At 38.7% G+C, this 20,267-nt stretch overlaps 1 protein-coding gene across 10 annotated transcripts in view; it reads left to right on the top strand.

The window, feature by feature from the left end:
- The window catches only part of SLIT2 (slit guidance ligand 2), a 322,800-nt gene that overhangs the window by 173,430 nt on the left and 129,103 nt on the right, over positions 1-20,267 (top strand). For all 10 annotated transcript variants that reach the window (XM_037045143.1, XM_037045153.1, XM_037045125.1 and 7 more), the window contains one exon: positions 18,059-18,130. In XM_037045143.1, the coding sequence (XP_036901038.1) occupies positions 18,059-18,130 (72 nt within the window). The remainder of the gene's footprint in view (positions 1-18,058; positions 18,131-20,267) is intronic.

Here is a 20,267-nt window from a genome sequence, read left to right as displayed (position 1 = left end):
GGGATTTCATCAAGCCTTTTCCCGTAACATTTGGAGCTCAAAAAGTCCATGGTTCAGGCTATAGGTGTCTACATATTTGCCACCCATTGTCTTTCTGAGAGATTTAAATCTACCATTTCCTAATATTTCCCAAACTTTCGGTGATATTGATGTGCCAAAGTTGTACTTGTTTCATGGTATCAAACGTCCTGGTTGTTTATGTAAAAGATTACACTTCTATGTCACCCAGTGGCCATGGTGTTTTCAGCTCCCTAAAGTATAAGGGATAGCAGCAAAGGGATGTTCCAAGCACTTGTGAAAGGGTTTTCAGGCTTATTTTGTGTATTGGATTATGGATAGTCATTGTTTTTCTTGAACATTTAATTGCTTCTGATTGTTATTAGTAGTTAACCGTGAAAATCATGGTAGGCTGTCTGCCCATGGACTGAAAGGAATCTAGGTAGATCATTTGGGAACTTAGCTTAGTTTTTGACTATTATTAGTATTTATTGGGAAACTCCGTCCATGGGGAATTGTTGAGTTTTCATCCAGTCAGATTATTTTTAAAAGTAGAGACAATGTATGTTTTATTCTATTGCATTGTTTTGTAATTTACAGAGGGAAACAAATTTTTTATTTTGATTCACTTAAAAAGAAGAAAATAAAACATCAACATTACAAGTATTAACTAGACTATTAAAAAATTAAAAATGACCGATAATTAGATCATTAGGAACTAGTAACATTATAGGGAAAACAACAGAATTACAAAAGATGGAGTATTTTTTAATATTTTATTTATTGATTTAAGAGAGAGGAGAAGGGAGGGAGAGAGGGAAACACGGGTGTGTGAGAGAAACATCAGCTGGCTGCCTCTCACACAGCCCCAGCCAGGGACCCTACGCACAACCCAGGCATGTGCCCTGACCAGGAGCCAAACTGGCGACCTTATGGTTTGCAGGATGACACTTAACCCACTGACCCGCATTGGCCAGGGAGAAAGCTAGAGTATTTAAATAATAAAAAAGAAGATGGAAGCCATTCCCTGTATGCCTTGCTGATAAATCCGTTAAAATACAGTCTGGAACCCATTCTGCGGTTTATTTCCAGAATGACAGCTCAGTGCCTTTGCCTGTGGTCCTGACAACACGACCTGGCATAGCCAGCCTGCTGGGGTAGACTCAGTGGCGGAACCTGCACCCTTTGTTATTTTCAGCGTCATCAACTTCAGTTTCCTGACGAGGGGAAACGTACCTCTGGTACAGTCGGAACTTAACCTAATAGAGTTGGCTAACTGACTCCTCGTCTTGTGTTCATGATACTTCTTTGATCTCTAACAGAGCATGAGAGAAGTAGATGGACTTGTGTCTCTCCATACATAAAATCAAAATAATGCTGCTCCTCCTCTCTAGTGATGCTGCAAGAATGACTGTGAAATCCCACCAAACCGACTGAGTCAGGTGGACACCCTATGTGTTAGGCTACATTTCCTTCAATGGGACATTAAAAACGGAGCTTCCCACATTAATTTTGTGTTAGAATTTTGTATTGTAAGCATATTTTAGATTTTTACAGTTCTATTCCATTTTCTTCTACCTGAATTTCTCATGGTCCATTGCTCTAATATCAGAAAGAGGAAATGACAACCATTAGCAACATAGAAGGGGCCAGGAAGTTTTACTTAATTCCATCACCTGACCAACTGTCCAAGAACACGTAAATCACCGCAGGTGGAAGGGACACTATCCTTTTTTCAAACACGTGCCCTACAGGAAAACTTCCTCCCACTTTTCTGATGAAGGCAAACTTTGATCCACTGACTTTTTTTTAACCTCATTGCGTGGAGACACTGTTTCCTTGGCAGATGGCTCCTGTGTTCCCTGGTAATGATGCTAAAAAAAAATACTAGAAGGAAAGGCTATATTGAGTTTTGTTAAGAGGTATAAAATTTCCCAAGATCTTGTAAAAAGAAAATTATTCATACTTTGCCAGTTAATTTCCTACCCACACACATAAATGACATATGTGTGTTGGAATTATTTTATCAATGAATATGTCTCACAAAGGTCCTCCGTGACTGAGAACTGAAATGTGAGTTCTGAATCTGTTGGGGTTAATTTTCGATGAATAACAACTAAGCATAGTTTGTGCATATATCATTTTATCTGGTACTTTTGTAGCAAATTGATTTAAGTGCTTTTTGGGAACAGTTGTTGGGCAGAATTGATTCAGGGCCAACAGCTGGACTTACACAGCAAAATTATGCCTGGGTTGACTCTGGCATCTAAATAGACTTTAAGCAAATGGAAGAGTCAGTAAAGCTGGAGTGCTGTTCTCCATGAACTTGAACTCAAATGCTGTGATATATGATATGAAAAGAGATTCAGTACAGTATGGTGGGTCAAAATGCCCATTGACAGCTGGCAAAAACACAAAGTATTTAAATTGCATTGGGCATTTTAAGTAAATTTAGTCTCATTGAAATTATATAAGCTGACATGGTCAAAGTAGAATTGATGAGGTGTTCTAATGTCAAAAACTATGTCACAAGCTAAAGAAAACTTTACCTAGTGGATAGATGTGACTGATGTATAAATATGCATATTAGATGCACCAGTACTTTTCTCTCATGCAGACTCTTAGCATCTTTCCAAATCCAGAACAAATCCAGCCTGTAACATTTTTATCTTAGCTTCCCAAGGGCAGGGGCTATTTTCTGTTCACTTCTTTTTTTCCCCAGTATCCGATAAGGACTCGGGTAAGTCTCTTTCTTTTCTAAGGCTCCATCTCCTCACCCAGGTGTTGGAAAGAGTATCTATTTCGTACTGTTCTGAGTATTAAACGTCTGATGTGTGTAAAGCAATAGAACAATGTCTCAGAGAAGAGACACATTCCTGATAAGTATGTGAAAGACAGAAACTGCGTGGTTTTAACCATTTGGCTGAGTCTTCTCTCTTTTGCACAAGTTGTTGACATCTTGTTCATGTTGCTTGGCAGCTCCTGTCATTTCCTCCTTTTGTTCTCATTCTGTCTTTTTTTTGGTCACCCTCCTCTCTGTCACTTCTTCTTTCTCTCTGCCCTCTTCTTCTTTCCCTCCTCTTCCTTTCTTACGTGAACAAAGCTCTAGGTTCTTTGACTTTTCTGAATCTTGTTGAATTCTCTCTGCACTGTAGTGGTTTTCTCTCTGCCCCATCGACATGGGGAAGCAAATAGTGGACTGTGAGGGCCGGTGGGCAGGGGCTGGAGACCCACACTCAACCCGGCTCTCTTCTCTGTAGAAGCCACACCAGGGGAGTTCACTGTGTTTAGAACCAGAAGTGGCTTCTCTTGTTGTATATCTAGGGTTAATTCTCTTTTAGCTATACTTTAGAAGTCACGATATCATGAAAATATGGCTTCCGTTCCCTGAAAATGTCTACTAGCTGCATAATCAAGGGTGGTTTATGCATTAAGTGGGAACATTAGCTCAAGATTGCCTTTCAAAAATTATAAGATGGCTTTTACATTCAGAACATTATGATATAACCGGATACGAGTTATGAACCTCTTACTCTTCTTTGTAATTCAGAAATGGTATATGATAAACTTAAATTTCCTGAATTTAAAATGTATCTACAAATAGCTCAGTGCTTACTGGGGTTCTTTTAAGTATGTATTGATAATGACAGCAATATAATTCACAGATACTATGTTTAACGATGCAAAAGGCTTGTCTGTTTTATCCCGCATCGTATTTTGTTAGATGTAATTGGTGTGCTAAAATTTTGCCCATGCTACAATCCATCTTTCAAAGTCCTGTTTGTTGGTATGTAGTCTTACATTAAAGATAACATGTAACACGTACTGAACACTTATTCATACATGCGAGGTCCTGTGCTGAGTATTCCATATAATCTTTCCAACAGCCCTATATAACGTTCTAAAATAATAGCCTTAACGACTGGGAAGTTAAAGCTTAGAGAAGTTAAAAAAAAAACTAACTCAAGGTTATAGAGCTAATAAATGGCAGCTCCAGGATAAAACTCACAGATGACTGAGGCAGAGACCAAGCCCACAAGAAACCCACAGGAGGGAACAGAAGCACACACACACCATTGCGCGTGGCTCGTGACAGGTCTAGCCTTTATCTGTGCTTCCTCCATGCTGAGCACTCAGCCAAGCATTTACAGGCCAAGAGGTCTCAGCTCCACTCTTTAAAGCAGAGACCTCTTCAGGCAGGTGGTTTTACTACCCACCCCATTTTGCAGAGATGAAGAGGATGAAGGCTTAGAGAGAGGTAATGGCTTGCTTTAAGCAACAAAGCCAGTAAGAGGCAGCGCCAAGATGTGTGGGTCCAGACCCTCTTACTTGAGTAGCATGCCTCTTAAACACTCATTGAACTCTTCTCTGTTCCCAGGAAGACACATGATTGTTCTCATCTGGTGTGGGTCATATTTAATCATTTTGAAATGCACTGCTTTTTACCCTCCCTAGTCGGGCTTGCTGTCTTCTCCCTTTAGAAATCGCTACCCTGGAGGGGATTCTAAGTTAGGAGAGAAAGCACTGATGGGAACCCTTCTGCCCCTGCCATCTTCTCCCCAAGCTTGCATGAGTTCCTCGTGGTGTAATCCTTGAGATACCCTAACGATACCAGATAATTTTACATGCAAGACTGTACTATACATAAACTAGTTTTTCTCTTAAATGAAGGCAACTACATGTCTCTTATGGGAAACATTTTTTTTTTTAATTCACACACAGCTCTTTGGATCTTGAATACATGGAAATAACTCTATTCCGTGAAATGTAGTATCTGACAGTATGTTATAACAAGAAGCATTTCAGTCACTAAACTATACTTTTTAACAAGTTAGGAACTTAATCTGTGATGATTCAAGGTTGGCATCATTATTCCCCCCACACGTTTATATTTATTTGCTCTTCTAAGTTGAAATCTGGGTAAATCCTCGTTTATCATTACTCAGTAGTTTCCCAAGTGGTCCATGGAAGTACAGATTTATGATATTCCTGGTCAGACTCTAAGAGAGGTTAAACCATGGAGGAAAATAAAATTACCAGGAATTAAATGCACAGGCAGGTTCGCCATCTAAAGCAGATTTATTGCTTCATAGAGAAAGATAGTTGAGACACTTTCACATAAAGTGAATCCATTTTTACATGATATAGGGATTATACATTGCTGTTTCAATTTATATAATTAAAATGATATCATTGCACTCTGAGGTTAATGGGATACTCAACTGGCAACCATACTTTGTGAGCAATAAAATAGCAGTTCTGCAGGATTGTCTCTTTGGTTAAAAGCTGACTCAGTATTTCAGCGCTGTTAGGTTACATTTACCTTTTACAAATCTGTAGAACAAGCCAGAGGCAAAGATGTGACAATTAATAAAAGCATCGTCTTGAAAGTTGCCTTTTCGTTTTTAAAAATAGAAGGATTGAATGAGGATCTATAAAGAATGCTTAGGATAAACATATTTGACAGTTATTTTTAACCTATCTCCTTTTTTTTAGTGGAGATTATTCCAGAAAATTTCTCAGGTGAGGCTCATCATTATCATTTTAGTAGTCATAGGTTTGTTTTAAATTGAAAATACGTGAGGTCTTCTGAAATCCAAAATTAAAAACTTTCTGTGATCATACTATTTCACAATTTTCTGCCTAAGTTACAGGTGGTAAGATGGTATTATTTGTATAATGAATATCTCTCTATAAAGCTATGTTTTCATATAATGAGCTTCTTCTCTATCTCTCTCTGTATGTGTTTGTGTGCATCTTTCTCTCTCCTTCACTGTATCACAATGCACATACTTAGAAATGTTTATTATTTATTATTTATTCAGCTCTATATAATATAGAATATATATGCATACAGAAAGCATTAATAGGAAATACATATATTCCCACTTTGTAAAACGATTTTATCCCAAGTTCAAAACAAATCATGAGCTATTTCTGTCATCTGTACAAAGTCTCTAAGCATGACCAAAAGAATGTATCTTGTATTATAAAGCTGTTGTGGGTTGATAGAGGTAAAAGTAGGGGAAGAAGATTATAATCCAATATACGGAGTTGAACCCAAACAGAGACATCTTTGATGAGTGTGGTGTCCGAAAGGATTCAAGATGGTCTAGAGCAGTAGCCATTCCATGATGGCCATGGACTAATAACTGGACTTCTGGTATATTATGAAATATTAAATCAAGTACAAAAATGTCATGAAAGACCCAAAGAGGGTACTAAATATACTAGTCTCCACAGAGGTAGTTAATTGGTTTTTGAAACTGCCTTACAAAGTCGACTGTGTCTAGCAACTAAAGAGTGCATGAACGAAATGTGGCCAGTCCGTACAATGGAATATCGTTTGGCAATAAAAAATGCAGTGAGCACACCTGTTACAGTGTGGAGGAGGGAAAGGGGAGTGACCGCGAATGAATAGTCTCCGGGAATAACGGAAATGTTCTAGTTAGATTATGGTGACTGCACAACTCCATTAACAATCTAAAATTTGACAGTTCAAAATAGGTAATATTTTGGTATGTAAATTGTAAGTCAGCAAAGCTGTTCAAGGCTATCACAAAAACATTTCTCTCTGGGAGAAGTCAAAATTCATTGATACATGGCATTTGCTAATTATATTTATCAACTTCTGATGTGTATGTGTTTTTTAACTGAAACGTGTCTTTCGTTCGGATTTTTTCCTAATGATCAAGAAACACCTTTGTAGTTGATCTCTGTATTTTGAAACACTTTGTATATTCCCTTGCTGATGTTTTCGTCCGTTCAGTAGTAGAAGGGCCCCCTCACTCACCTGCTTTCCCTTCCTGAAGCTGAACTCCTTGAGTGCAGGCACAATGTTTTCATCATTTATTTCTAAGAACAGAAGTGTGTTCAGCACACACTGCCCTCAAAAAATAATTCCTGAATTGAACTCAGTTGAACTCTGGCAGTGCTAAAAAGTAACACGCGTTAGTGGCTTTGTGTGCCGAGACCAGGCAGGGTGCATGACACGTCCACACAGAATCCACCAGGGCCCCCAATCCCCAGGGGAAACTCGGCACAGAAAAGTCAGCTAGTGTCGCTAGAGTTAGAGAAAGCAACACATGATTCCGAAGGTCTCAGTAACTTAGCCAAGGTCACTGGGTCCCATATGCTTATGGCGTGAAGCCACGGTCGTTTATCCAAACCCGAGTCCAGGCCGGTCCCTATATACTGCCTTCCAAATCTCATGCCTGTCAGGGGGTGTTTCCAGGCCACTGTTCTTATCTCATCTCTGTGCTCAGAGGCGACAAAAAATATGGGTTATCATGAAATGTGGGTTATTAGCTCAATGGCCTTTCTTTAAAAGGCAAAGAGGGAGGTTGTTTTTTTATTTGTTGCCAGATGCTATTTTTAAGATCTTTCATTAACCTGATGGCTCTAACCAATTGAGTACCTCATCCTTAATGTACTAAATACTGATAAGTGACCCCAAAGGTGGCTTAAGCATCACTTGGAAAGATTGATGTGAATGTGAAGCATTGTTATGATACTATTCTAAAGAGAAGAAAAAAGAAAAACTATTTACATTGTGAATTATTTATAATCAACTAGTATCCTAGTTGTAAGATTATTACATTATGAAACAAGTGTTTTGAACATGGACTCTCAAAAGATTTGCAGATCTGTGGAGGGGGAGGTCGCCCAGTGCGAATGCAGTCAATATCAGTGCACTGTATGTTCATCAAAGTGGTTAAAATGCTCAATTTTGTGGTGTGTATATTTTACCACAATAAAAATGGGCCTCTTATATCACACATCTACATATATGTACACCTACACCTTTTATACTATGCATATTCTTGGCTTTAATAGTGTTTCCCATTTTTTATTTACTATTGTCACTCACTACTTCCAACTGTATGGACATAAAGGAATGCCATGCTTATAAACCAAACCAAACACTAGAAAATGCCATTTATGGGATATATTCCGAAGGACTGCTGACATGAGGTTCAATGGCCATGGACATCACAATTACCTAGGGGACAGGTTGCTGGGCATCTCCCCAAAAGGCTCCCCCTAGTGTTTCTGGAGAGGAGATCTGAGGTCTGTCTGTGTTTTAAACAACCTCCTCAGAGGATTCTTATGGGTGAACCTACAACCTCACCTTGAAACCACAGCTCCAGAAAGACAGATTTCTTCAGAAGTCACACCTTGTATGAGGCAAGACAGCCGTGGTTCAGTGTATGAGGTTTGGAGGACAGCAGAGCCAAGTTCAAATCCCTGAAACATTAGTATACTAGCTCACTGACTACAGGGAAATTACGTAACCTCTGTGAACTTCAGCTCATTATCTTTAAATGGAATAAAAAATACATCTTGATGTGATTATGGAAACAAGTAAATTGAAGTGTGCTGTCTAGCAGTAAGTAATTGCCCAATATATGTTAGTTTTGAGTGTTATCTTATTCCATCCATTCTGAAGTGCATGTTTTTCCACACTTAAATATCTACAAAGTCTTGTGATTGCTGGTAAGTTGTGTAAAGAACTTCTACTAACATTTTTTACTAAGAGAAAGAAAGCACCATGTTCTCCAAGTACATTAGTGATTAGAAGAAAAATGGATATCTGTTATTACCACTGTGTTCGGTCCAGCTTTGGTAGCACAGTACCAGAATTTCCTGCAGGCTTCAATGACAAAACAGTTTTCAGTCGAACATCAGCCCCAACCACCTCTGAATGCACACCATTCATATGTCCAACAGAGGTTGATAAAAGAATCTACTCTATGTAGAATAGTATTAAGACCTGGGAACGAAAGATGTATGTGGAAGAGACAGCCCTACTTATCAGGAAGCAACAGTCAACTGGGTGATTAAAAGCCTGATGAAGGAGAAAGAACTCTCACAAAGCTATGATTGTGTCTGATGTTATGCTGTCAACAAATGCTTTTGAATGCATTTAATGAGAGAATAACAGAGAGAGTGAGAAAGAAACACAGCTGATTTTCCCATCTTCAAATATTGAAATTTCGAGTACACAAAGCCCCGGGACAATAACCCACCCATTTGAAATGTGTCATATGTACCATTGGAAAGAACCCTTCTCCATGGAGTGCATAGTTCAGTTCTCACCGTGGCACAAAAACACATGAATTGGTATTTCCCTCTCTGATCTCGTCACTGAGCTCTAGTTTATCTCCAGCATTTTGCAAAATATTGCCTTTCACCTCTCCGGTGTTGCCCTGATGCCAATACATCTAACACCCTCTCAGAAGCTCAGTTTTCTCTCCTGGTTGCCTCTCGTCGTGTCCATAATATCGGATATTGCTACTTAGCAGGGCACCAAGCACAGGCTTACACGTGGCATCTCTGTCTCTAACGCGTACACCTCCAGCAAGTCATCATGGTCTGCAAGTGTTTCCTTTGGAACTCCTTATTCTTTCCCCACCTCCCTTACTGATGGCCTGTTGTATCCCAGGAGTTCCACAAAAACAAGATGAATAAAATCCCTGCCTTCATTTATTACGTTGCCTACCAGGAGAGGCAGTTCCCTGAGAATGCAAGTAAAATGTTTGAAGTTTTATAATAATTGTGTGTGCAAGTCACTTTAAGAGCATGGAAGAAGAAAAAATGTACTCACCAGTAAAAACTAATTATATTTTAGAATTATGCAATAATTGTATCTAATTAAATACTGATTTGTATTAATAAAAATATTGTTGCTTAGCCCTGGCTGCTGTAGCTCAGAGTGAATCAAGCTGAGGCCTGTGAAGCAAAGGGTCGCCAGTTCAATTCCCAGTCAGGGCACATGCCCGGGTTACAGGCCAGGTCCCCAGTAGGGGGCACGTGAGAGGCAACCACACACTGATGTTTCTCTCCCTTTCTTTCTCCCTCCTTTACCTTCTCTCTAAAAAAAACCTAAATAAATAAAATCTTTAAAAATATATTGTTGCTTAGACCAGGCAAAATGGCCCTAAGAGATATTTATAACACTTCATTTTACAGAGAAGCAGTTGGGGGGAAAGGCTAAATCCTTTGCTCAGCATCACATAGCTCGCAGGTTGCAACGATCCTAGCACCAGCTTGGCTGGGGAATTGGAGAAAAATGAAGTTGAATCTGGGTCTGTAATGTTCTACTCTGGGTGTTGTAATGTTTTACTCTCCATCTCATGGTGATAGAAACTATGTACTTAAAACAAAAAAAGAGAGAATTTTCAAAACCTGAGAGGTTTGGAAAGGTGATTTTACAAAAGATGAATTAAGAGCAGAGAGTGCATAAATGAAGTTCTGATGTGGAAACGCAGGCACAAAAAATATCCAGTAAGTGAGAAAAGAATGAAGTTTTTAAGAACGTCAGAGGAGGCTGGTGTGGCTGGAGGAGAGCGGGCAAGCGCAGCAGAGGGAGATGAGGTAAAAGAGGGTGTGTTGACCAGTTTATGTGGGGGACCTGTCGACCTCTGTGATACTCTCTGCTTTCCCCTGTAGTGATATGGGGCATCAGTGAAGAGTTTTGATAAGGGACGTAGCAAGGTGTAGTTACAGACAGGCAAGAGGAAAGCCGAGAGGGTTAGTAGGCAGCCTACTACCCAGACGAGAGGGCATGGTGGCTTGTCAGGGGAGCAGAGGTGCGGGCAGGTCCGATTCCAGATACCTTTTGAAGAGAGAGCCAAGTTGCTTTGCTGTTGCGTTGGATGTGGAGCGTAGAGGGATGTATGATACCAATGAAAACTCCTAAGGGTTTGCACTGGGTGTCTCTTCACTGGAGAGGAGCCAGACTTCCAAAGGAGGTAGTTTGATGTGATTTCATTGTTTTTTTGAACTGCGGTGCCAGTGAGGAAGACGCATTGGAAGAAAACAGTGAATCCAGGCAGAGGTCAGTTGGGAAACTCAGTCCCAAGGAATGGTGGTGAATGTTTAGTGTGATGTCCTGGCAGTGGAGAACGGGGAGAAGGGGCGTGATTCATTGTGAGAATGGGTTGGCGGTGGTAGAAGTGAAAGGATCTGAAATGGGAAACTGCAGGGTTTCCTGGGTGATGACAGCCAGGGCCGCTGCTCAGGTCTGGCTGTGGGAGGCCTGCGTCTTTTTTCTTTTTTAAATTTTGAGATGAGTTGTTTTCCAACTTATTTATTTAAAAAAATTTAAATTGTTTTATTGTTGTTCTCTTACAGTTGTCCCAATTCCCTCCCCCTTTGCTCTGCCCTGCCCCACCCACCTCCCACTGCCACAGGCAAGCCCCACCCTGGTATCCATGTCCATGGGTCTTTCACATTCACAAACTCCAAGAGCCTTTGCTATTTCAAACTACTTATGTTCACCCTCATTCAAATCTTTCCTGTCAAGGTTAGCATCACAATGGACATCATTTCTTAGTTTTTTTACTATCTCAGAAAATGCACTTGCTAATTTAAGGTATTTAATAGTTTAACTTTAGGGGGTACATTCCAAATTATTCTGCTTGAGTATTTGCAATAATCGAATTGGGGGGAGACATGATATTTTCCCAGGTTTATTAAGACATTCCTGACATCTAAAATTGCATTCATTTTAGATGTACAACATAATGGTTTGATATATGTATGTATTACAAAATGATGACCACAATAAATTTAGTTAGCAGCCGTTACCTTACATACTGATACACTTTTTTTGTGGTGAGCACTTGTGTGATTTTCAAATACACAATACTGTGTCTCTTTAACTATAGTCACAATGTGGTACGTTACATCCCCAGAACTTACTAATGCTAACCGGAAGTTTGTATATTTGGGCCATCTCTAACCGTTTCCCCCCACCTCCACCCTCACCCGTGTGCATCCAGTTCATGTTAGATCCCACATGTGCATGAGCTCATGCCGCTTACAGTATCTGGCTTTTTCTTTCTGACTTTTTTCACTTAGCATGATGCCCTCAGGGTCCATCTATATTGTCCCTAATGGCAGAATTTCTTCTTTTTATACAGGGTAGAGCAAAAGTAGGCTTACAATAGTTTGTATGGAAAATAATAGAATAATTAAACATACTCATACAAGATTAAACTCTGTTTCCTGTATCACAACTGTAAACCCACTGTTGCCTCACCCTGTATAGCTGATGATTATTTCATTGTATTTTTCTCATTTTGCATATTTCTTTATCTATGTTTTTTACCACCCATTCATTCACTGATGGAAACAGGCTGTTTCTGTGTCATTCTAAGTAATGCTGTAGTGATTGTGGACTTGCAGGTATCTCTTCAAGATGCTGTTTTCCACAATGACTGCACCAAATTACATCCCCACAAAGTGTGCACAAGGGTTCGCTTGCTCACATCCTTAGCAACACTTCTTACTTCTTGTCATTTCGACAGTAGCTGTTCCAGCAGGTGTGGGCGATATCTCATTGTTTTAGTTTACACTTGATGTGCGTAATGATATTTAACACCTGTTGGTCGTTTGTGTTCCTTTGAAAAACATTTTATTTACTTTCTCTGCCTATTTTTCAACAGATTGTGTAATGAGTTTTGCTATTGAATTGCATGCGTGCATTATATATTTTTGATAGTAAGTGTTTGTCAAATAGATGATTTGCAAATCTTTTTTCTCATTCTGTAGATTGGCTTTCATTTTGTCGATGGTTTGCTTTGCCATACAGAACCTTTTAAGTTTGATATAGTCCACTTTTCTGTTTTTTGCTTTCATAGTCTTTGCTTTTGGTGCCAAATCCAAGAAATTGAGAAATTGTTGCTAAGGCTGATGTCAGAGACCTTACACCTTACATTTTCTTCTAGGAGCTTTGTGGTTTCAGGTCATATGTTCAAGTCTTTAATCCATGTTGAGTTATTTTTTGTGCATTGTGCAAGATAGGCTCCAGTTTTATTCTTTTTTATGTGGCTGTCTAGTTTTCCCAACATCATTTATTGAAGAGCTATTCTTTCACTATGTTTTTGGAAACTTTGTCTTAAATTAACTGACATATATGCACAGGTTTATTTCTGGGCACTCTATTCTGTTCCACTGGTTTATGAGTCTGCTTTTAATGACAACACCATACTGGTTTGATTACTATAGTTTTGTAATATAGTTAGATTCAAGGAGCATGATGCCTCCAACTTTGTTCTTCTTTCTCAGACTTTCTTTGGGTATTCAGGGTTTTTTATTTTTTGGTTTAGAATGGTTTGGTCTATTTTTATGAAAAATGCCATGGAATTTTGGTAGTAATTATACTGAATATGTAGATTTCTTTGGCTAGAATGGATGTTTTAACAATATTCTAATAACCCATGAGCCTTCAATACCTTCCCATATTTTTGTACAAAATAGCCCCAAACCAATGTAGTCTTCAATGCCAGCTTTCTAATTATTGCACTTGTCTTCCCCAAATACTTTTCACTTTTTGAATTTTGTTATTCCTTTGCTCAAAAAATTTAAGTGGTTTCAAGCTCTCCCCAGGATGGCAGTAGGCTTAACTTACATTGAAGACTTCATATTTGGACCTGAGCCCAACTTTCACCTTCATTACTTAACATTCACTACGGAAAATTTCCTAGGTCACTGGAGACCCCATTTTCCTCCCCCAGCATGGCCCAATAGGACCACTCTGCTCATTGTCTCCACCTGCTCTGAAATTCAATTTCCAGTTTAATGTCCCTAAAAATCAACTCCGGTCAAGTCACTTCCGTACTTCGGAACACATTTTTTCACTCTGTTGCCTAGTGATATAACTACAGACTCTTCTTGGCAACTCCATCTCACTAACTCAGTAGTTCTGACTCATTCCTTTCTTTCCACCTGGTTCATGGAACACTTCACTCCTATAATAAGTTAAGTTTCACTTTTTCTGTTGTAATCTTCAAGGAACAAAGCAGACATACTCAGGAGTACAGAGCATTTCCTACTGGAATAATTGTAACATATAATTAGTACCTCTATAGTGCTTACAATGTGCCAGGTATTTTCTGAGCAATTTTAAAAGTATAAATTCACTGAATCTACCTAACAGTCCCATGAGGTAGACATGATTATGGTTCCATTTTACAGAAGGAACTGAAGCACAGAAAGGGTAAGCAATTCTCCCAAGGTTGCATGGTTAATAAATGGCAGGGCTAGAATTTAATCTCAGATAGTCTAGGGCTGCAGTCTATGTTCTTAAGTCCTCTGGCATGCTGCCTCTCTTGTTGGATTTCTGCCACCTACCCCCCCGCCCCTTCCCCAACACTGGAGGCTGAGAATTATTGAGCCCAGTCATTCTGGTCAAGGTTCGAAAAGATCCCATTCTATTTTGAAAGTGGCTCAAATCAATCAAGCCTCCAGTGACTCTTAAATTTCTGATCTCCTAGATCACCTTTCTCAAGTATCACTCATATTCTACTTATCCTATATTCTCTGTGCTACCATCAAACTATGTGATATACGAGTATATCACAGCTCTCTAACTAGGTTGAAAAATGGCCAACACACTCATAATGGACGCTGCAACTTGCTCGTCTGATTTCCCAGTTTTGTTTACAGTCCCCCTAATCTAAATTTGAAGCCCCCTCTGTCTCCTCTTTCTTGCCTGATCCATAGTCACACACAATTCACTGCTACGTTTTGGTTCTTCATGAGTCCCTAATACCACTTCTAGTCTTCTCCACCTTTTCTATCTATACAGTGAGAGATAGCTCCTCTGTTAAGTGGCCCAGGGTGAACCAGCAATGTGTTCATGGTTATCATATTGTCTGCGATTCTCACTACCCTTCTCCAGCTAGCATAGGAGTCTTGCATGTGGTCCTCTGAAGTAGAGTCTTTGACCCCAGGTATCCATTGCCAGTTTAATGTGTTGAGAGAAGAACCTCTGTCCCACTCCTGCTGACTACCTTTTTCTCCCTGCCATTGTTTGCTGATATGAGAACTCACTTCTTAAGTGGTATCAAAAAGTCTGCTTAGCACACGGTTGACTTGCTGACCTCATCGCTCACTACTCCACTACTTACGTTATACCTCCTGAACCAGCAGACCAAGAGCTACTCCCATAAAACACTGTTTTTCCACCTCCGTATTCTTTCTTTTGCAATTGATGTCGCTAGAAATGCTGTTCCACCCTGCCTTCCATCTTTATATTGAGACACATTCATATTACCTTTCTTCTTATTCAGTTTCCTCCCTTTTTTAGACTGGGAATAATTTGATGAATCTCTCATTTAGCCTTCTATTTGGCTACTAGCATCATTTGCTTTATTAGATTTGAAAATTTCTGGTAACAGAAAATGGGCCTTACACAACTCAGTAATTCTTGCAGCATCAGCAATGCCTTCCATAGATTGGACATTAAGGGAATATACGTTGCGTTAAAATAACTGCTAATCCCCACTTCATTACACGCAGAAAACGTGAGTCATTGTTCTCATGCAGTGTTACCCATCATTTTGCAAATGACAGAAATCAGAGGCTAGGATAAGTTAAAAAATGCTTTCTGAGTTCTAGGCCACAGGAAGGGTATATTGAAATTAAGTAACTCCTGGTGTCACCCTTAAAAATCCCCAAATCTGGACTCAGTATTTCTCTATTTTCTATACATTTACTTTAGCAATCTGTCTCATTGTTTAGCACTAATATCTAACATCTCTGAAGGTTAGTTTCCTTTCATTTAAACCAGGATAATAATAACTATAAGATGGTTATGGAGATTAAAAGAACTATAGATCAAAAATAATAATATATTGTTTCTTGAAATTAACTGTTGAATCTAGTATGGGCTGAAAATGTGTTTAGTGTCTTCCTCCTCTTCTGGGCAGCCACGGCCCCCTTAACTGACGGGGCCTGGGATCCACAATGGGAGTAATCTGCTGGAGTGGGCTGGGCACGGAGCACAAAGTCCCTATGGTCCTCTGGGAAGCAATGTATTCAGGGGGCAGCTACACTTAAACCACTGACCTTCAGGGAGCAAGGAGCCTCTGAGATGGACTGTTCCTCACTCTCTTGTAAAAAGATTGCTAAGTGTTAGCAGGATAAAACTCTTCCATGACCCAGAATTTTGCCTACAGTGACCGGAAGGACTAAAATCAGATTCAGAAGGAGCAGCATTCTGACTGCGAGCATGGATCCGCAGTGATGTCTCTGTGATCCTCATAAAATGTCCCCCTGACTTTCCTCCCATGACACCATCTCGCCGTGTGAGATCAGACCCTAGAATAAAGCGTGCCTAGAATCTGAGCAGAGCTGAGAGCCTGCAGGTGCTGAATGAGACTCCCGCTGGCTGCATTGAAAGATGGCTGAGTCTGGGAAGCAGGCAAGGTCTGAAGAAAACTTCTCTGTCCTTTGTATTCACCTACACAATCTCTAAAGCCATCATTGTCTTAAAAGCAGCAAAACAAAACAAAAAAAACCCTAAGGGATAAGAAAACATTGAATCAACAGTGATGCAACACTGTAAACACTACTGTTAATTTTCAGGGAGCATTATGGATTCAAATTTGCTTGAATTCAACCTTTCATCCCTCTTCCTGTCTTATTACTTTGTGATTTTTTTTCTTTCTCCAGTATCTCTCTCTACTTTCGTGCGTGGTAGCCTCCGTGACGCCCTGTTTCTCCTATCAAGGCTTTTAAATATATATGGTTAAATTTTCTTAAGCCTTTGTTCTGAAACAAAGGAAGGAAGTCAGTCTCAATCAGTGGCAAGCTGTAAAAATAAGCACTTTTTAAGGGAATGAAGTTTTATTACTCTTAGGGACACACCGAAACTACGGGGAGCAGGAACGGAGCCGCAGTGCTTCGGAAATGGACGGCCGCCTTATCGAAGTCTCCACACATATCGAAGATTTACTGTTAGAAATAGTACATGTATTTGCTTTCCCCCCCTAAAGACCTTTACTCTTTAAATAGACTAACATTTACTTCTTTACAATTAGCAAACACTTTTTTTTTGTTTGAACGTTGAGGATACTGAAATATAAATGCAAATCTTTGTTGTTTAAACCTTAATGTTAATGAGGTCAAGGCCACACAATAAATCTTTCTATCTGCCGATGGTCCCTCTTGCGTGGCCATAAGTGTGTGAATGACTAGCTCAGGATGTAAGAAGCGTTAGAGGAGAGGATGGGGGAGAATCCGTCCAGGCTGCCTGGATAATTGGAAAATGGCCCTGTCTTCATCCGCCATGGCTCTGTGGTTAGTAGCTTTGTTTTCCTTCATGAGCATCAGTTACCTTAGAATACTAATGATAACTTTAGCACCATCCTGGTTACTTTAATCATTTATTTGTTTGATATTTCAACTTCCTGCCATGTAGTCATGCCACTTACAAGGAGGTGAGCATGTTCTGTTTTCAGCGGCATTTCTCATCCTGTATGTCCTACTTGTTAGGGCTAATAATACGGTGTGAGCACATGGAATTGCATGCGAACTCTGGAGGAAAAATAATGATGCATTTCATGAGATGAGTGATTTTTACTAACTTCTCATTCCAACTCAAAGAGTGCTTTACCCCCTTGATTAAAATGTATTTCTCAATTAAATTAAAATGCAAATATAGACAGGCTGTGTTTATGGTTATAAGAGAGTTATTTAAAGGTTTTAATTCAACCTGCTGATAATATTTCATACGGGAACTGCTGGTTTTATTGTTGGCTTAGTACTGCCATGTTCCATTTTCAAGATTACTTACAAGTGCTCTGGAAACTTAATCACACTGCCCACATTTGATCAGTTTTTGCCCTCTCTTCTCTAGGATGTTAAAGTGGACTGCTTTCCTTGTAGACTTTGTAAATTATGTCAGTGATGTAGAAATATCAGTACTAAAACTTTAGAACCCCTTAAAACTCAGTTATGAAAACTTTGCTATTTGTTTTAAATAAATATTTTATTGTACAGAATTGAATCAACATATATTTAGGAGAACCATATTCTATACTTTATCATGAAATTAAAGATCTGTAAAAGTCCTTCAAGAAATCATTAGTTAATTTATACTGGAAATAGAAAATATTTGTGTGAGGAAACACATCTAGTGCTATGGATTTTATTATGATTTTTTTCAGTATTTTTTAGAAATACAGTATTCTATCACTTCTCAAGCACATTGACTAAAATAATTTTGACTACTTTGTAGTTTGATCTTCTTCTTTTTTGTTATTTTTAGAGACCTCAGTGAAAACCAAATTCAGGCAATTCCAAGGAAGGCTTTCCGTGGAGCGGTTGACATTAAAAATCTGTAAGTATATTTTTCAAATGTATACTGTCTTTTTAAAGCTATCCAATTTTAAAGTTGAATTTGTATTAAAGAAAGTATAATAAAGAGTGGTAGGAGCCGTATGCATCTTTATGCTTGACTAGGAGAGCCTGTAACAGTAAGGTCTACATTGTTTTCGCAAGCTGTCTTGGCCGGATTCTCATTTAAAAGGTGTCTTGAACCTGAACTTGTTATCAAATTCATTCTTCAAACCTTGTGATTAACCCTGTTAAAGGAATTGATTTGATTAAAAGGTAGTTTCAATGTATTTGCTGCCTTTTACTGTCAGCTTAGTTCAATAACTCCCTTTTCAGTTGTTATTGGTGTTTATTAGATATGCAGAATCTAAACTATTTTTCCTGAAAGAGTAGATAATATTTTCTCTTTAAAGGTACCTGTAGCCTAGAGCCATAGTCTTTTAAAATAGCTCTTAGATCACCATTTTCATTAAATCCCAACAATGGGAGAGCCAGAAATTATTCCTTTCCTTTTGTGTGAATATTTTTCTTCTATTTTTCTGCATATATTTATGAAAAATATATGGACAATATTATTCAAAAAAAAGAAAGAAGAAAAAGAAAACTTTCTGTATTTTTCCTTGAGAAATCTTTAATCTGTAATCTTGTGTAGAAGCATTTATTGTCAGTGAGGTAGTTCTGAAAGTACTTATCAGATTTAAAATCTCAGTGACAATACTAATATTGTCATTATATATTTTTTATAAAATCTAAGTATTATCCTTTGAAAAGGGTAGGTTTTGATTGACTGTGAAAGCTAGAATGTAAACTGTTTTCCTTATCCTTATATTAGTTTGGAGTGTGGGGGAATAAAGCTCTCTAGTGCTGAGATTAACTATCAAGGATTTGATCATTTTTACCTAGTAATAAACAGGGCAGAGACTTTGTGAAGAACTAACTTACATTCAGAATTCTCCATGGTAGGAGCCAATATTATTTTTTCAGTAGCAAAAGTGAGACAGATATTTCCCCTCATCAAAGAGGACAACTGTTTACAAAAGCGACTAGTTTGGGCCTTGGTGTCTTCTTTTCGATACAAGTGGTTTTGTTTTAAATTTGTACTTTCTAAAGGTACAAGTAAAGAGAAAAGACAGGCTTCTAGATGGGACTGTGTAGAGCCATCAAAATCTGGCCCTAGGTTATTATGAGTGATTACATACTCAGAGGAATTTATTCGCCTTCTTTTTATCTTTTTTAGCTAGAGCTTAGGGAAGTCTTCAGGTAGATTCTGAGAGGTAGAGTGTTCCAAACTGCCCCTCCAGGCTGTATTTGTTCAGAACAATATGAGGATCCTACTTGAGTCGACGATCTGTCGCCGTGAAAGGAGAGCACCGGCTACAGTTGACCACCCTTTGGGAATGCACTTACAATCTTACCATAGCATTATCACTAAATCCTTAAAACAGGTGGCTTTTACTTGGTAGGAAAGATATTCGGGGAATTTAAGTCCATAAGTAATCCTTCTGCTGAATTTAAGTATGCATTTGGGAACAGGATACCAGTCCTGGTGACATTCTTCCTTATGCTCTCTTCATTTAACCTTAAAAAATGGGATTTATAAGTTCAGAGATTAAAAAAAAAATCGAGATGCCAGCCAGTGTACTGAAAGGAATGCATTATTGACTTAGCAGGATTTTTAAAAATCTTTTCCCCACATGCATTATTTCATCCCCAAAGTTTAAGGCAGTTATTATGTATACAGTGAGATGAGGTGAGGGCTGGAATCTTAGAGTCTTTCACTATTTATTGGATTTGTAGCTATGATAAGCCAGTAAACTTCACTGAGCCTTTGTTTTCACTTTTAGGAAATAAGTATAATAATTGCTTGGGTTTGTTGTGAGTATTAGGGAAAGAAGATACATAAAGAATTTCAAACAGTAAAATGCTATGAAATTTGAGTGCATTTCATTCTGCAAAGATTCACTAACCAACTGCTGAATATTAGCTTTGGAAAAGGTAAGAAGACAGAAAAGCAGAATGTAAAGTAATTTGCAATTTAGGAATGGATAAGGAAGACCCATGTCTGTTATGGGTCATTTGGACGTTGAGCTACAAAGTGGAAAGAGAAAATATATCAGGAAGTACTAAGTGAATAACACAAG

The sequence above is a fragment of the Sturnira hondurensis genome, unplaced genomic scaffold, assembly GCF_014824575.4.
Source record: "Sturnira hondurensis isolate 20B ecotype Veracruz unplaced genomic scaffold, ASM1482457v3 Scaffold0000780, whole genome shotgun sequence".
Classification (NCBI taxonomy): Eukaryota; Metazoa; Chordata; class Mammalia; order Chiroptera; family Phyllostomidae; genus Sturnira; species Sturnira hondurensis.
This window is presented reverse-complemented; position numbering and strand designations above follow the sequence as displayed.